At 42.7% G+C, this 19,554-nt stretch overlaps 1 protein-coding gene across 1 annotated transcript in view; it reads right to left on the bottom strand.

Moving 5' to 3' along the window:
- The window catches only part of NELL1 (neural EGFL like 1), a 6,602,686-nt gene that overhangs the window by 4,440,446 nt on the left and 2,142,686 nt on the right, over positions 1 to 19,554 (bottom strand). Inside the window, exon 12 of the mRNA XM_069623485.1 lies at positions 7,102 to 7,230. Within this exon, the coding sequence (XP_069479586.1) occupies positions 7,102 to 7,230 (129 nt within the window). The remainder of the gene's footprint in view (positions 1 to 7,101; positions 7,231 to 19,554) is intronic.

The raw sequence follows: 19,554 nt of genomic DNA, 5'->3' as shown, positions 1-19,554 counted from the left end.
CAGAGGAGCTCGCCTTCTTCAGATCAGCGCAAATATAGTTTTAACAATACTAGTCCAGGAGGAAGATAGGATGGTTTGGATGGAGAGTTCAGACAATTCAAAAATATTTCTAACAACACAGGTTCTGAATACAAGATAGGATGGGTTTAAGATAGGGCTTGACTATGGACAGTACATATGCTAGTGACACAGTTCTTTCTATAGATACTCACTAGATATGTTTTTCAATGGAACCATCAGGATTCTGGTCAGGGATTCTGGCCAGGGAACCAGATCTGGTTTTAGGACAGACTGCTGGGCGCATCGGATTGGGCAGCGTTAAGGCGTTCTGGTCACCACACGGCACCAAACTGGATTGGATCTGCAATGGCACTCTGGTCACAGCACGGCACAGGATTGGACTGGATCTGCCCTTCTTGGTTAGGATGAAATGTATTTTCAGCAGGCAAGCAGTACAGCGCAGCCCAGCTGTCTTTTGGTTCCCCTTAGAATTGTGGGATTTGGTTCTGGAATTTGAGGCTTAGCTGAAAATGATTCAGCTCTGCAGTAGGCCTTTCTGCTTTGCCAAGTTTTTTGGATTCTGGAGCAAGGAAGATGGAAAGTTCAGCAGAAGTGTGCTGCGCCAGCATTGGATAGTGAGTGAATCTGTCTATCTTTATCTGCCCTCTGCTGTCTCTATTTATGCTATAATATAGGGATGTGTGTGCTGGTTTAGCCTAAGCTTGCCCCTTTGACAGGTGATTGGTGAGAGTCTCCTCTCTGCCTGGATAGGAGGAGATAAACAGTGTGTCACCTTTATGGTGTGGGTTTATGAGGCTTAGAGTCCACCCATAGCCTCTTGAACACAAAATCTACTTTTGACACAAGACATATTTACACGTGAGTAACCTCTATAACAATCACATATACAGATTACACATTTTGTGTAGCAGCTACTCCTCAAAACCCAGTCACTGTGGGATCTTGTGTCTGCTTTTCACTGAATTCCGCCCTTTTCATCAGGAACACAATGTCCAATTTATCAGCAAATTTCTATAAGTGTGCACATATAACATGGGCATAAGTGTATAACGTTTCATACTTCTAGCAGAAATATATTTGGTGTAAAATCACATTTTCTGCCGTTTCTTTCCAGAACATGTCACACGATCTTTCCGCTTCTTGAAATGTGCAACCAAACTTTAGATTTACAATTCTGTTACTTTTGTATTTTTGACAATTTTAAGTGGTAAGCTAGAAGTCTTTAAACAAATTATTCCTTGTGAATGTTCAGCCACAGATAGCTGTTCAGGTCTGCCTCTTTTTGTCTCCCTTCAGTTCAGAAGCAGTCTCCTCCCTGTTCTCTTGGCAGAAGCCATTTTATGACTGTCCTCACATCTAGAATTTCCTGCTTTGCAGTTTGCCATTGTTTCCTTCCCCACTGCAGATCAGGTTCTTCCCAAACCCTATGATTATCGCTTTGGTGTGATTTCCTGGTGGAAGGGGAGGCCTTGCCTCTGTGAGGAAAGCTGTTATTCTAGTTTGGTTGCTTTAGCCAGCTTACTTTAATTGTTACTTCTGTTGAATTTTCCCTTAGCATAAAACAAACTTGTGGGATCAAATCACAGCTAAATACGTATTCAAGATTTTAAACCTTGGAATCAAAACATTTACAAGATGAGTTATTCTCAATAACAGGCCTCTTAGATTGAAATCATTTAATTTCAGTTTATACATGTTTAAAGTTTAATCAGGCAGGCTACTGACAGCTGCCATTCAGGCGGCCCAGGGTACTGCACCCAGATGTTGACAGATTCACAGACAGGCCACTTTTGCTGTGGAAATCCCTTGATGTGAATTGTAGCACCCAGCAAAAATGTTGGAAGTTTGAGTGTGTTTTTACCGTCATTCTGCAGTTTCAGCAACAAAGAAACAGTGATTTAAAGCAAGATTTTGTGGTTTCCTTTAGTAAAGCACTGCTTTTTCCTTCTGTGCTCCATTTTCACATGTTGTGGAGGCCAGTGACATGTTTCAGGAGGGAGATCTCTGTTCCACCACTGATAACATGCATGGCAGATTGGGCAGCCATCTTTTTGTGCTTTGCAAAGTGCGATTTTGAGAGGTTTTGGCACGCACAAGGGTTTTGCGGCCATTTTACCATTTTTGGCACCATCAGAAGACAGTGATGCCGCATGGCAGAGCAAAAGTGGGTCAAAACATCCCACAGACCTCCCATGCTTCCAGTTGGTCGTATTTGTAGAGTACATGTTGGTGTTGTCATAACACGTAAATTCAGTTGAGCTGCAGACATTGCATTGCACCGGTATTGTGGGAGACTGTCAGGGATCTGCCTGGGGGGGTGTCATGTCTGGAGGGGGCTGCCAGTGGGGGTGTCCAGTCTGCACTGGGGCTGCCTGTGGTGGGTGTGCAGTCTGGAAGGGGCTCCCTAGAGGGATGCACAGACTGAAGGGGCTTTCTGTGGGGGGTGTACAGCCTGGAGTGGGTTGCCTCTGGGGGGGTGTCCTGTTTGGAGGGGTCTGCCTGTGGGGGGGTGTCCAGTCTGGGCGGGGGCTGCCTGTGCTTATGAGATGAGACCCGTATTTTTGCTGGGGTGCAGCCTTTGCTTGTGAGGGAGGACCCTTGTTTTCACTGGGGTTCAGCTTGTGCTTGCAAGGGAGGACCTGCGTTTTCACTCGGGTGCAGCCTGGGCTTGTGAAGGGAGACCTGTGTTTTCACTCGGGTGCAGCCTGGACTTGTGAGGTGAGGTGCGTGTTTTTGCTGGGATGCAGCCTGGGCTTCCAAGGGGAGACCTGTGTTTTCACTGGGGTGCAGCCTGGACCTGTGAGATGAGACACACAATTTCACAGGGGTGCAGCCTGGGCTTGCGAGGTGAGGCACGCTTTCTCACAAGGGTACTGGATGCTGGGCCAAGGGTGGCGCATGCCTTTTGGTAGCATTTCAGTCAGTGTGCTTGAGGGCGTGTTGTGGGCGTTCCTCGCGCTACTTGTTTTTACTTGCACGAATCGGGCCCTGTGTGTTTAGCATTGACTAGATAGTGTTGGTCCTACATTCCATGAAGCAGACAGGTACATCAAGGTCTACACTCAAAGATAATCTATGACAAAGTCACATAGGGACAGGATCAGACTCCTTTTGGGAACATGCATAGGCCATTACATTCGTCCAAGTATACAATATGTTTTCTTTCAATAGTATGCAAATATCCAAGCAGCAGCATGCAATTAACACAAAGTTCTTCACAAAAAGATCCAGACGCCAACTCAACATGAGAGTCCCTCAAATAATAATGAGACTGTATCAATAAGCTGTCAGATTGATTCAACTGATGATGTTATGGCTCGTCGATCTGACGATTCAGTAATGTATAAATAAAATATAAAAATAATCCCCACTGAAACTAATTTTATATTACTCCTCTTATACATGTGTATTGTTGGTATCCTGCCAACCTCAATTCATTGATTTTGGTTGACTTAAGTAGTCCAAATTGCAATCTAATTTTGTGCATAAATCATGGCTATAGGCAGAAAGGCTTGGCATGTCGGATATATAGACCTTGAGTCTTGTTTGGCGGCATGCTCATGTGTCTGAGTGAGTCACCACTTTTGTGTCAGAGATATCCCTATCATTAATATTGCCAGGCCTTGGTAGGGTTGGGCTGTACGCCATTTTTGTGAATGATTATTTATTTTAGCAACAGAAAAATACAACTACTTACCAAGCCAAGAATGTTGCCTTTTGTCTTGCTTGTGTAAAGTTGTGAAATGAGGAATAGCAATCTGGTGTCTGTGATTACTAAATGAAGTTTGTGCTTTATTGAATTTTTAATGAAGATGTAGTCTTGAAGTTATAGCTAGCAAAATAAGTTGTATGTACTACACTTTCAATGAAGTGTAAACGCATTTCTTGGATATAAGAAAAGTGTGTTATGTACAACTGACGTATCCTAGTTGTATAGAGTTAAGAATGCATGTTATGCAATATGAGTTATTATGAAAAACAGTGTGATGTTAATTATTTAGATGGATAATAAACACAACAATAACAAACACTATTAGTGATGCTTTTTTCCGATCTGCGTTTGCTCTTCCGTGGAGCTGTCCTAAAGCAAGCAACGTGTTGTGCAATGTTACTCTATTGCCAAACGTCTCTTGTTTACAGAACACTTTAAGTAGGTCCAGGACTGTTCCATTGAGTCCAATTTATCTGATTCAAGGGAGCTTTTAGAGCTTTTAGAAAAGGAATACATTGAAATGTGCCCAAGCAGAGAGCAACAATTGCTATGACAAAGCAAGTGCACCGATGTAAATGCTCCAGGATCTTTGAATTTTGTAGTTGGAGTACGCAGGTGCATGTGAAACTACAACACAGTTTCTTTGTTTCTCATTTGAAAAAAAGGAGCATCTGCATTTCTTGGCGTGGAGACTGCAGTCAGAAGCACACAGCGTTTCAGTGTAATGATTTTGGCACATCACTAATTATTATAATGTTTTTAAAATAATTGGTTATTTATAATGCACTTAATACCCAGAGATTCCTAAGCACGGACCCGGGGATCCGAACTTGTGTGGCACTGTGTGCCTTGCTTCCAGAAAAAGCATGTTGCACCTGAGCTATCCTCCCGAGTCCAATGATATCTTTCATTGAAATTATATCCTTTTACTATCGGACTGCTTGTGTAAGACGTGTTTAATACTCTACTGTCATACCTTAAGAGGAATGTTCAGTATTTTGGAATATTGGGAAAACAAGCAAAGTTGACCAATGGATCAATGCACCAAATAATTACATACTTTTGAAAGAGTCATAACAACAGCACAAAATCTGGCAGTATGGTTGTCCAAGTCTAGCAGTGCTTGCAATTTGTATTGCGGAGACGAGACAGGTGGGCAGACAGCAGAGCCACAATGAGATACCAGATTGTCATTACATAGTGTACATTTTCGCTGTTCCAATAAAAAAGGACTTTTACGTACAAAAGATCAAGGTTGTTAGATTTATAAACTCGTAATTGAAGGGTGCTTCTTGGTTGGTGACTGTTCATGTGTATACAGTGCTGGAACACCATCAAAGTGTTGTCTTAGTTCTCTCTTATGATGACACTAATGGCGCTTCAAAGGACTCAAGCAACTATAACAAACCAGTTCTAAGGGCAGTGTGTGAATCCATATACAGCACCCACGTCATAAGGTGCCTACAAAAGATGAAATGACCATCTCTGGTAGCACGTGTGACACATGTTTGCTTTCAGATCAAGAAAGCCCTGCCACCTATTCTAACTTCGTGAACACTTTTAAAACTGGTGCAGTTCTAAAGTCGTTGGTTGTAATGTGTTGAGTGAACCTATTTATGAGTAATTGCTCACCACTCCTGCACAAATTGTGACACTGTCATTCAAAAGCAGCAAGCACACATTGTACTGCACAGGAACGCCTTGTGGCGTTGTGAGTGCAGTGCTGTCAGTAGTAGAGTTGTAACAGCAATAACTGCCAGTGATGTTGAACATATGACAGCAATACCTTCCCGGCCATATCATGGCAAGTGGGGGTTTTATCTGGTCATAAGGTGAGAAACGTTGACAAATGTTTGGAATTTATCACATCATTGGGCCTCATTACGAGTTTGGAGGAAGCCATGCCCTTAATAAGGGGATGGCTGCCTCCAAACTCGGGTCCGGGTCCGTGGTCCCTGAATGGGGAAATACCGGGCCAATCCGACTTTGGAGGGCCCGGCATTTCCACATTCAGGGAACCCGGACCACGCCCATCCCCATTCCCATTTGAGCCCCTATAGGGCTCAATTGGGAATGGGGAGCATGCTAACAACGGGCCCTTTAATGACGGGCCCGTTGTTAGCATGCTTGTCCCCTCGTGAGACCTCGTAATAGGGCGTTATGGGGTTAACGGCTCCGGCACCTTTACCAGCACCGATAACCCCTTACCGCCCTCCTCGTAAAGAGGCCCATTGTCTCTAAATGCCTGACTGTTGTCTATACAAAATTCAAAGACGTTGGCTTTGCCAATGCTCGTTCTACTTGCTCAGCCCTAAACATATCTATCAGATCTCCAACAATATAGCATTTGGCTGTCTACAAATAAATACCACATAAATAAGTATAACATTTTCCATGATTTGAAATTAATTTGTCAGAATTTCCCATTGTAGATTTTCACCAAGCAACAGTTGCCAAAATGTGATTCATAACTACAACAGTAAACACGAATTCACCACAAACAAGAATCGTATTTCTCCCACATTTTTTTATTTTATGTTATTGGACATTTGTATGGCGCTTATACACAAGTGTTTCCAGGCTCCCCAAGACAAGGTGGGGTGGGGGGCATGGGAATCAACAAAGTACAAAAAACAAAAACAAATTTTCGTCCAAATGATCAAAGATGTTTCAGAAAACAACCAAGACTGTCCAAAAACGATTATTGGACCCCCGATTCACATGGATAACTGATTCTCCTAGACATTTAAATGTAACATTCTTCTTAAACAAATATTGCATGATCCCCCAACAAAGTGAGCACTCGCCCAAACATACCAGTGCACACACATAGCTATCAGCAAAAGAGAACATGGCATACCGGTGCAAAGAAAGCATCGATCTAAATAAACGATTCACCTCTCCGAGACCAAAAGGGGTTCATTTACCAATCTTGATATTCTAGAAAGTAGACAGAATGCGCATATTAGAATGTCTTAACACAGCCACCGTCCATGGACAATCTGGTGTCTATTAAAGCACCATGGCATGGATTCTAAGTATTACATGTAACAGATTGTAAGTTTATCAGGGAACTGTACACACATCACCTTAGTGATTCGCACGAAACAGCAACAACGCCAACCTTTGGCCAAACAAAATACCAACTTTCTAAATCATTGCATTCTGCTGGACCAGCTTAATGTGTATTTGAGGCCTCTGCAGTCTTTCTGCATTCTCTCTATTTGTGCAGGCACACACTTGTGAATTGAACATTTCTTCCGATCAACAGAAACTACAGATTTTCGAATGCCGTGGTCATTATTTGATGTCACCTTTTGAATAGAGGGTAAACTTTATCAAACACAATGTGTCAAAATTCTACTTACCTTCACAATCAGTCGCGTCTCCCTGGAGTGCGATGTACCCATTTTTGCACTCGCAGGTCGCTTTGGTGTTCCAGTTTTTGCATTCTGAATTCTCACCGCATCTCGGCCCTCCAGCACAAAAGTTATACCCTACAATTAAAAGAATATTAGGGAGCAGGTGTTAGGAAAATATGCTATAGATTCACTTGTGATCAACGAACAATTATTTTAAATTCCAATGACTGAAATACAATTACGTATTATGCTGGCAATGATTTGCTATTTGTATCGTGACATCAATTATGCTGAGTCAACGGCTAAGCACCCACTTAAACATTAAGCACCTACCACAACGTTGTTAAATTATTATCCTTTTTCTTGCATTGCCTTGTGCATGTTTGGAAACAAGCAAACAATACGTACAAGATTTCAAAGAAGATGTCTTAATATCAATATGCACAAGGCCCTGAACCTTCTGGGAAAAGGTACACACCTGCCTGGCAGCTCAGGCTTGCTATCATCTACCAGCCAGATGCATACATTCAAAAATCTTGGTTGGACCCGCCAAACTGAACAAGGGAAGTAGATGTTCCAGCACCAGTTCCACAGACCATCAAGGGAATATGTCATGGAGCAATTATGTACCTTAAATTGAGAGAAAACAACTATATTTTCTAGAACTAATTTGCGCGCTAGTGTTACATTTACTATCCTCAAAGCAGTTTTTGCATGACTCCACCTATTCCCGTTTTCACTCATCCTTTGCTCACTTGAGGATTTATTTGCTGTTTAGGAAATCTGACATGTTCCCGGGTAACGAAAAGTGCTTGCAAAAATGAATCCACTATTTCAAATAAAACATTTGCTGCAAATCTGGTATGTGTAAAATTGAACAGATAGGTGGATCAGGGGATGTATGCACATACAGACAGTCAAGTAGAAAAAGATCAGCAATGAATAAGAAAGAAAGAAAACAATCAACAAAGAAGCAAATCAAGACAGAGGGAACCAACATAAACATTCTCCACTTGTGAGGAGAATTTTACACCTCATCAAAATCTTAACATCTACACCCTATTATAATGGCATGCCCGAGTCCCTTTCATTATTCTCCATGTCCATTTCTCCCTGGTGCTATGGCTTCATCCTAAAGCAACCAACAAGTATGTTGCCCGGTTGACGTTGCCCTGTTGGGCAAAAGCACTAGTGGGGCTGATTGACTGCAGCATCGTAGCAATTTGTAGTCTGTTTTGAAAGGCTCTCAGCATGCCACCCAACATTCCAAGAAAGGTGAAGTTAGCTCCTGAGGTTTTCATATTTCAGGTATCTTTCTCTGAACCAAAATGCAGCTTGATGGATCGCCAGGACCAGTTTGACGATTGAGTGTGGTTCGAACCAATGAGTACCAATGCTTTGGGTCAATGAGTAAAGCAATGATGCAGCAGTTTGAGCCGAGGTGCAATGGTAAGTCCTGGCAGTTTGATGCTTGGTTTGTTGTGCTGGTTTGAAGTAGCATGCACCATGCTCTGGTGCTCCAGCTGGACAGGTGACAAGGCTCTCCCTGGGTGATGCAGAGGTGAGCTGGTTTGATAATTCAGCAACATTGGTTCTTAGTTCGAAGGTGAGTGCCAAAGCAGCATCATGGGTCCTGGATACTCAAAATCAGAAAACATGGTTCTGAGGCAGTTCGAGTTCATTTGAGCAATGAAAAACAGGAGAACCATTCCCCTTGAATGCTGCAAAGCCCACTGCATGGGGGCTCTTGGACAAGGTGAGTCCCTTTCAGCCTCTGCTCTCCCCACTTAAGTAGGGTTGCTAACAGAGGGGCAGGCTTCGGTCCTCAGGAAAGTCAGATCTAATGTTCCCTGGAGATGCGTAAGGAGCAGACCTTTCCTCTGCCCTGAAACACCCATCTTCACCTCTGGCAAAGGGCTTGGAAAGGAATGCTTTCCCAACAGAGTCCAAACAAATGATTTCTGATGGCCTTGAATGTCCAAAAGTGAATCAAAGAAGGAGTGGAAACCCCCTATTTTATAGGTAAAAGGCTGCATAAGACTGGATGAAAGAAAGCCTGATCTAAGTGGTCCAATCCCTTTCTTTGAGACACGTGATCCTTGCCTCCTAATGTCATACCAAAAGTACCTTGTTCTGTAAGAAGTGGCAGGGACAGAAAGGAGGGAAAGGTCAACAGAGAATCAAATGGAGGAAAGCTGCCGCACACTCACTTGTGCTCCCTTACTGTTCTAACTGTAACCCTTTTTTAGCCTGCAGCTTCAAATTCTCTCGGGCGTGCAACCCCCTATCGTGAGGCAGAGTCTTATATGTAATTAGTATCCGGCAAGGGTCAATGAGCTTGTAAAATGCAAGCTCATTGGCCCTCGCCTGGGCCTTACCTGCCTGAGAAGGCTTCGATCGTATGCGGTATCAGGAGTGTTTTCTGCGACTGGCCGCAATAGAAAGGGAAAAGGGACTACGTGTAGTCCCTTTTCCTTTTCCATGATGGGCACATTTTTGTGTATTTTTGTTGCATTGGTTTTAATGGACGCCATGGGAAGGGAGAAGGGATTTTGTGTAGTCCCTTCTCCCCAAACCCAGGGGGCCATTTCTTTGCTTTTTTTTCTCAAGTCGAGAAACGGTTGCAGCGCTGTTTCTTGGCTCAAGAAAAATTGCAATTACGACCCGGTATGATGTGCCAGGCACTAATGGCAATATGACCCGAGGAGGAGGGCCATTACTGGTCGGTTAATGCCCCCGGGGCTCCCTTAAAGCTTCTAACTTTAGCCCACAGAGTATTACCTGACTGGTAATTGCCCCCCTCCTCGGGTCATATTGCTTAATTGCCTCTTTGAAGCGTGGTCCCCGGGAGATCTCCCAGAGAATCAGCAGAGGCAGGCAACCTGTCTATTGCCCCATTCACTGGAATGCAGACAGTCAGGTGCCGGTAACTCACATCACCTCTCATAGCTGGTCTGAGCCCAAAACATTCAGACTGCTGTGCTACACATCAGATGTGGATTTTGATCATTTTGTAAACTATTGGCCACCATACCAAAGCCTAATTTTGGCTTATATGTCCAGAGCATTCTGCTACCAGGTGATGGTTTGCACCATTATGATTTGTTATGAATTCTACATATCCCTCACTAAACCCCTGCCTAAAGTCTCCTCCCAGGTTGCAAGGGAAAGCAGACATTCCCTGACATGACCTTGGGGGTGATGTTCTGTGGGAGGATAACGTGGGAGGAAAAAAGGCTCAGGGAAATGAGATGAACCTGAAGGGTTGAGACAGAGTTTTTGCCTTCCTCAATGGAAGAGATATAAGAACTGCTAAAATATATAATTGCTTTTTGCCACAATAAACTAGTTGTTCCACCTGTTGAACACCTTAATGTGGGTGAAATCCGCCATAACTCCTGTAGTTTAAAAATGAATAAAACCCCTTCTCGAACCCATAGAGCTAGAAACTTCCCTAACTCCAAAAGGGGTAATGAAAGGAAGGGTGTGAATAATAACCACCAAAATCCTAGAAAGCCTTATTCCTCTTTCCAAACAAGACTGATGAATAATGGGGATGATACTTGTAGAGAGCGGAAATCAAATCAGTAATGCAGAAAAGGTTTGAAAAAGTACGTTTGTTGGCAGGGCTTTCAAGTCCCATAATTCCATCAGTACTGGGACGAAGATGAGAGATTCAGAGGAACACTGATGTCAGCTAATAAGTGTACATAACAAGGGGGGTCTGGGAATCTCTCTACCAGCACGAACACAGCCCAATGACCTGTTCTTGGGTGAGAAACCCCTGGGAGAGACTCTACCAAGACTTTAGCTCACTGTCCCTTTCACAGAGAAGAAATTTCCCTGCATATCAGTCTTTGTCCTGCCCAGGGGTAGTCCAGCACCGAAATACTAGGCAATTCTCCCCTGAACAAGAGTACCAACAGCAACCCCATAAATGTTTTTCAGCCTTGTTGGGCATCCTCAGTGAGGTGAAGCTGTGCCTCTCTAAGAACAGTGAGCAAGGGGTCCACGTCTGGATTGCCCTTTTAACTTAGGGTGAGACCCAAAGTTAATTTATGCAAAACAAGGTGGGGTCTTGGAATCTCTCTACCAGCACGAACACAGCCCAATGACCTGTTCTTGGGTGAGTAACATCTGGGAGAGACTCTACCAAGTCTTTAGCTCACTGTCCCTTTCACAGAGAAGATATTTTCCAGCATATCAGTCTTTGTCCTGCCCAGTGGCAGTCTAGCACCAAAATATTGCTGAATATGGTTGCGTGTATTGCTGAAGGTTCTCTCTCTTCCCTGCCCTGATCTCTGCTTTCATTAGATAAGTTAACACTTTCAGCTTTTCACTTTGAGGTCCCCCAACCCAGGCTTCGCTGTCTCCAGATTTGGGCAGACTTGGTTCACTCGCCTATCAAGTACTCCCATGAGGAAGATGACTTGTATTACCCTCTTAATGTGGGTGCAGGCCCAAGACCCATCTAGCTCTACTGTTGTGATATGGCAGACTTCACTCGCCTGCCAGGTACTGCCATGCAGAAGATTGCTTGTATCATTCTTTTCTCCTGGGTGCAGGTCCCAGGCCCATAATTTTCTATTTGGCTAGTCAGGCAAACTTGGTTTACTCACCTGCCAAGTACTGCCATGGCTCTTTCAACACCTGACCAAGGACTAATTCCAATCAATGCACAGATCTCACAGTACTGCTCCGTTAAAAGATCCCAGCCCAAATGCAGGCTACTCTTAAAAATAATTCAAATGACATCTCTTTCTTGTATTCCCTTTTTAAGATCGGGGTATATGTTACCATCCCAGTTTGGGAAACCCTTCCCTCGGGTATCCTCTCTTTCCTGTCTCCACTCAGGAGTTATTGTCCTGATTAGTTCTTTATATAGGGTATTGGGTTACTGCCGCCTGATTCCCAAGATCCCCTTTCATCCTCATCAGTTGGCCCCTATATCCCTTTACCTTTCGGGATTCTGACGGCAGGCTCCGGTCTGCTCTGGGGTTTCGGTTTTGACTTGTTCACTTCTTCATCTGGTTTTCTCTCTTCGGCAGCTCTGCAGCTTCAGATGATGTTCCCTTCTCATATCTGCTTCGCACTGCTCATTCTCCACTTTCCCGATGGTCGTTCTGCTGCTTTGGCTGCTTTCGGGTAGGTCCTTTGTCGTTTGACCTTCCAACAACACCCTTGTCTTCCTGATAGTGTCCTGGTCTAAAGCCACTTTCCATTCCCAGGTGCCGACTTGCCACACTGCTCTCGGCTCCTCTTGGGACAGCTGAACTTCTGGTTACACCTGGGAGGGCTTGACAATAGTGTAAGAACTTCATTCCTTTTTGTTGTGAATGAGCACTGATGACTACACTGCTCATCTAAATTCTTGTTGGTGCTCTTCACTGTTCCTCATCGCAGTACCTGTATAATAGTTCTCCCTTAAGTAGTTCCTACTCTTCCTCGTCTCAATAGTTGTTAACCCTTCAGATTTACAGAAATGCAGGTCAGTGGAAGTTTTGGGAAAAGGTTGGGGTATACAGAGTAGGGCGGTCTGTAGGGTGTCAGGTGTCTGGTCATTCTCCCTATATGGTCGTCCTTTTTCCCAGAGGCAGAGTTTCTCCCCATAAGATCCTCCCACTGTGTACCACCCCCACAGGGCTATTAGGTAGCAGCATCACCTCCCTGGCATCATGGGAAGCCCCTCCCCCCCCTTGGGGAAAAGTGACATCTAAGGATTTGTCACACTTTTGGAGAGAAAATGGGTCACAGGAAAACGACATATTTGCAGAGTTAGACATTTGGCCCCCATTATCTGAACAACATGAAACATTCACAGCTGACATGTATAGTCAACATTTAATATTTTGGAACGTTTTATGAAGTTCAACCCAGAGGGGCATAACTATGGAGTTCAGAGGTGCACAATACATTTTCCATTCATTGATTGTTTTGTTTATTGATGGTATTGTATTACAATGTGATTCATACGTTCATGTATACAGAGATATTGAAGAATGTTTCAATATATCATATAAGATATGCCCATTACACATGCAATAGATGCCACATAACCAAACCACAAACTGCAGTGAACAGCCCCGTAGTACCTATATCTTACTTTCAAAGACAAATATTATCCACGCCCCTGAAGGCCATTGCTGTCATGTAAGAGGAGCACACAATGTTAATTTTCTTAATATCATTAGTCTGATGATTAAGGTCAAAATAAGAGATAAATCATGAGCAATCGTGCTTTGTTCCCCACATCTTCCAAGAAGTATGTTCAGCAGCGAGATGGAAACCAGAGTCTGTAATCTTCACTATGTCTTGCAATACCATATTAAAGAAGGGTCTTGATGTATTGCAGATCACTATGTCTTTTACAAATTATCTTGTATCTGGACAGATGTGAGCATTTGTTGGGAAGATATTAGTTACTTTGTTGCTGGTCTAAGGATGTTATGGTTGTACCTCGAGGAAGGTTCCCAACTTTTAATACCCCTTTAATACCCCACTTCATCCCTTTCCCATTTAAGTTTGGCTAAATTGACAGAACTATGCAATAACCTTCTAAAGATATACCCACTCGGATTATGTTTGGAAAGTTTTATAACGGTGTATCTTGGGATACAGGATAAAGTTATAGGGTTAACACAAAACATCACCAATTCAACTTCCAATAAGGAATGTGTAACAATGTGCAACACAGAAACTGTTAGAGCGATTGACATCAACCTTGGCCACAAAGTTGACAGATATGTTCATGTGTCAATCGCATAGCCAAAGGCCATGACCACAATGGACAGGGGGTAGGCTCAATGTGCCATAGGCATAAACAAATGCCATGCTAGGGGCGCAATGACTGCTGGGCATGGCAGCGAGCCAGACACACTGTGTACTGCAGGATGGCTCGCTGTGCACAGTGCATGGTTGAAGGGCATGCCACAGGAACATTAAGCATTGGGTATGGCCACAGAATATGCCTATCAGGATCTGCCAGTAAATGAATGTGGTCTTGCAAAGCAGATAATCTGCCATTTTTGGGTGGCCTCTTTGTGCAGAGTCCTGCAAAACAGTGCAAGGTTAGAGGGAAAAGGGGAGAGGTGGATTTTGTATCTGGCTGTGTTGATGCACGCACATAGGAAAAACCAAATTTCAATGTGCCCATAAGCTCCTATATATCTAGGATACGAGAAGACAAGTATGTGTTTTCCGCAGGGTTACCCTATTTTATATTCATCCTTTCTATCCATGGGCCTGGATAGAGAAACAATGTGTGGTGAATTGTGTGAGTGTGATCTGGCGTAAATCTGGACAGTGTTTGAGCATGTGTGTCCCTTTGGTGTGTGCATATAAGTAGCCAGAGGTTGTCAGTGAGTTAATGTTTGACAGTTAATGTCAGTGGGAATTGAAGGAGCAACAGGACCAAGGTGCTGGATTTCATGGTCTTCACACAGGTATAGAAAGAAGTAGGTGCTATGCTTGAGATGGTTTGGACATACTTTTCTATGTTTGTGTTTTTTCATTGACACATAGCACCACTATGTTAGCTCCACTATAACCTTATAAGGCAGTCAATAGCCCAGTACACCTGACTCTGTTGGGTTGTTTCATTCAACAGGGTTATATTGCCTGTGCATGCATGACATGTTTTCAATGAATGCAGGTGTCTTTAGAAATGTGGTTTAGAAAATTGGTTCCTATCAGGTCAGACATGCATCATTGCACAGAGCTGGAGGAACAGAAGCTGCATCACTCGTCTGTGAAGCGAGCAGCCACTGGAGTTTCAAGTCGATCCTTCCTTCCAATGCCCTCAGCTTACATATATTTTCTATGGATGGCTGTGCAGCAGAATCTCCTCTAAAAACTCCATATAATATGCTGGCTAAATTGGGCTGTTAGACATCAATGGAGCGACACATGGCAACCATTCTATCTTTACATCCACAGTCTGAGTGCATACGATCCACAGTCTGAGTGCATACGAATGCATTTAAATGTTTTGTTTTTAAAGTAACTTTAATGTTAGGATGAGTACTGTGAAATATGACAAACACCAAGCCCCAGCGTGCACCATGTATCAAATATTCAAGCAAACAACCCTTTCATCATAGCAATGTTATTCATAAAAAGACCTATGGTTGTTATGTTCCCACAATGCTCTGGGATTTCATGCAAAGCAGCCAGGAAACCTCATTGGTGCAATTAGTGCTTTTTCCGTTTGACAGATGCATTACAAAAAGTACAATATTGTGTATCATCTCTCCGTCTTGGATTTAAAACACATCAGAAACTAATGTAAATTGCTATTCTAGGTTTTCATAATGAGTTTTACTCAGAAACAAATGTGCAATGTTTTTATTATTACTACAATATATGCTGTAATCATTAGAAATAAGCACTACAATAATGGACAGTTGCCAATGTTAGCCCGATTATATAATTTATTTGTTATAAGAGCTTCTCTGGTCTCCGTAAATGCCCTTCCTTCTTGAAAAAGGTTTAGCCCAGACTAAAACCAATAATCAGATTATTCTTTGAGCACCAAGGCAATGTTTTATTTTGCATGCTGTGCTGGTCCCTGATTGGTGGGTAGTCCTGTTGAAGCTGTGCATTTGTCACAGTATGCACACACACTAATAATTAACAATAATATATAATATCAAACACAACTGTATACCTTGCTGTCTCCGGTCCATTACAAGTTGTCAGAACTTAAAGCACCACCCATAGAACCTACCCACATCCCCCACAGCTGCCCTCAGAAGGACAATATGACCTCAATTGGCAGCATTCCTGCAGGACACAGGTGATAGTAATAAAGGTGTACACAATACCAAGCCTGTCTCCACATTATGAGATGCCTCTGTCACTACTGCTCTCACTCTACATTTAACCATAAAAAAACATAAAAAAACAGAGGGCCTTTTGCCCCCTTCCTTTATGATATCTGTGTATTTTCTATGGTAACACTGCTGTCAGTTACGACAGTACAAGGTCCAAGAAATATGCACCTCACAATGCAACTCTCATCCATAGCCCCTGAGCTATTTCTCAGGAGGATAGTTCAGGGGCAGCGTGCTCGCCTTGGAAACAAGAGGACATAGAGCAACACAGGTTCGAACCCGGGTCTGCGCTTAGAAACCTCTGGGTATTAAGCGTGTTATAAATAACCAGTCAAATCCAGTGAGAGATAGATGTAGAGAGAGAGACTGATAACTATGCCTAGATCGTCATGTGATGTGCAGAGTACAGCTAGTATTATTAATTTACATTGCACCCTTATTAATTATAAGAATTACCTTGACAATATAAAGCACTTTGGTTTTCTTGGTAGGCCACAATTATTTTTCAGGAGATGATAGGCCGATATGTTTCTTTGCACTACTGCATTTATAATCGGCAAACCAAGAGAACTACAGTTTTTGTTACTGGAGAAGCACATCCAGAATGAAATGGGGCATGCTGTTAAGTATGTGACTGAATATTGAAAGATGTGTGTTTCTAATGTAAGTGATTTCAATCTGGCACACACCCAAGTCACGCCCAGCATGTAGTGCGCAAATGAAACTCTTAATTATTTTTATCTATAAGTTCAATATTCTGAACGATATACCACTCATATCACACCCTTCTCCTGAGACCCCCAACCGGTCACACTGAACCAGGAATCAGGCTAGTTTGCAAAGGTAAATATTTATTTATGTATTTAGAATTCAAATCACAATATATTTTAATAGGTAGCAACAACCAATGGGGTGACAGAAACACTGAATAATATCTTTAATACACTAGGAATCAAGTAATGCAGCACAGAAAAGATTACTGTTGAGTTGGTCTAGAACAGATGGCACTATGGTCAGGTGTTCCCCCGCAACACCCCTCAACCCCCCAATAGGTAATTAAATAGATGTGAGGAGAGAGCAGGTATTCAGGAACAACACAAATCAAACAGAATATCACTCCCACCTTCCCCCTTCAAATGCAAGAGAAAAACGGAATTGACTTTTCAGGTGTCAGTATGGCTTTGAAATTGTCTTTGGAATTGACTGAGCAAAAACACAAAATTTGGTCAAAAGTACTTAAATTATTATACATTCCTATGGGAGCCACTTTGAACAGTTGCACACAATCACAAACCAAGATTTAGTCAAAAGAAAACATTTGAAATATCAAAGTCCAAGTAGGAAACAAGTTAAAGCTATTTCACACGTGTAAAACATCTCAGAATTTCAATTCACGGCAAAATTCTTCCTTGCGCGATTTTCGCAATAACGGGCCGATCGCACTGTTTTCTTAATCAAATCAATAAGAAGGTAGGGTTTAATGACACAGATGAGAAAAGAGTAAGTGCAAAGATAGTTCTAGCAATAGTATGGTTCTGAATTAAAGAACGGATGGGTTTGAGATTGGGATCATACAATGCAGATATATTCTGGGTTCACTGTTCTTCCTATTAATACTCACAGAATAAGTTATTAAGTTGGACCGTCGGTTCTGGTCATGGATTGGATCTGTCAAGGAAGGACAGCACATCAGGCGCAGAACTGGATCAGCTAGGCCGGTCATCAAATTTGCACAGGATCTGCCCTTCTTCTTTGTGGGTATTTCAATCAGCTGGATAGCAAGTTCCTCAGACAAGCCTTGTGGTAGCAAGCCAGAGAGATTCAGGATACTAGTTCAAAAGGCCTTCTCACACCACAGCGCTTCACTGGGTTGCGAGAATACATTTGAGGATTGATGAAATAAATAGTTATCTACTGCTGGCAAGAGTCTTGGCATCTGGATCTGGAAGGATGTTAAAGCTGGATGTAGAATGCTGGATCAGAGTGCTTCGCCGGAATCAGGAAAGTGAGTCCCTATGTGTTGTCAGCTGTCTCTATTTATCCTTTCAAATGGCATCACAAATGGGTGAACTTGGATTGGATCAAAACCTCATCTCTGCCTTGCATCTGAATGATTGTATCAAGGTCGGATGATGTCAGATTTTATGGTTTGCTTTACAGTCCTTAGGAACCTCCCTTTAGCCACTGGTCTCAAAATCAGATGTTATCCTAAATACATATTTCTACCTTGGTCACCTCAACACAAATCACACACGAAGATTCCATATTTTATGTAGTATCTGTTCCTCAAAATCCTGCAGCTCTGGGATCTTGTTTCACCTTTCTGCAGAATTGTGTCCTTTTTGCCTTGAACACAATTTCCAAACTTTCTGCAACTTTCCACGAATGCGTGTGTTTACCATCGGGATGTGTGTGTAAAGTTTCACAATTTTAGCATTAACATACTTCACATAAAACCACATAAATTGCCATTCCTGTCCCCAATATGTTACACATTTCTACCACCTCTTAAAACGTGCAGCCAAAAAATAGATTAACAAATCTGTCCTTTGTATATTTTTCACCACTTTGAATCACAAGTTATGAGTCTTTAAAAATTGTTCATTGTTCATGCTTAACAGCAAATGGACCTGCCCCTTTGTCTCTCCCTGCAGTCCAGGAGCAGCACCCTCCCTTGGGAGTTCCTTCCAGGAGCAGTTTATTACCCCTTTCACATCTCTGTTTCCAGGGCTGAAGGGTGGTCTTCTATTGTTTATTCTCTTACCGTAGGCAAGAGTCTGGTCTAACCCACAAATATCATCTACCAGTGAGTTTCTGCTGAGAGGATTTCCCCTCCTCTTGGAAGAAACCTGTTTTTCCACTTCCAAAGGGTTGTAGCTTTATTCTTAATTAAAAATCCAGCAAAAACCAAACTTGTTGCATCAAATCACATACATACATTACTTTCTTAGCTTTAAATTTGTGGGACCAAAAACACAACTAAGATCTGTATTCCTTTTAGCAACAATTGTTTTATGTTTGCTAATCCGACAGACTTTTAGTTTAAATACTTTGAAGTTTCATCAGGAGCTCATCTGACAGCTGTCATTCACAGATAGCCCCGGGTACTGCACACAGATTTTGACAGGGGCTGTCAGTTTACAGACAATCAGTTTTTCTGAAGAACTGTTTTGCCCTTCACATTTAGGACTTTGTATGTTCGCAATGCTCCATAAGATTACATGAATTTTAGCGGCAGGCAAGATTTTGAAAATCAAGACTTGTTGTGTTATGGGTTTTGGAATTTTTAGCAACAAAGTAAATGTCATTTGTAGGCACATTTTGGAGTTTCATTTACAAAGCGCTGCTTCTCTCTCTGCACTTTGTTTGCTGGTCAATGTGTGCTCTATCCCACCACATATGCACCATGGGTGGCAGGTTGTGCATCCATCTTTTTGTGCATTTAGGACGTGTTTTTTGTAGGTTTTTGGTGCGCCTTTGTTGCTGTTTCTTGCCCCATAACTATCAGAGTGGTGCCGTTAATACATCCCACAGAACCCCCCCTCCCGACTTGGCTTTGACTTCCAGTCGATGGGGACTAGGGGGATTGGGATGTTCTTTTCTGTCCGTGTGGAGACTTCAGTTGCTT

Source organism: Ambystoma mexicanum, chromosome 11, assembly GCF_040938575.1.
Source record: "Ambystoma mexicanum isolate Mex_15411 chromosome 11, UKY_AmexF1_1, whole genome shotgun sequence".
NCBI classification, from domain to species: Eukaryota; Metazoa; Chordata; class Amphibia; order Caudata; family Ambystomatidae; genus Ambystoma; species Ambystoma mexicanum.
The sequence above is the reverse complement of the archived record's forward strand: the minus strand, read 5'-3'. Positions and strand labels throughout refer to the sequence as shown.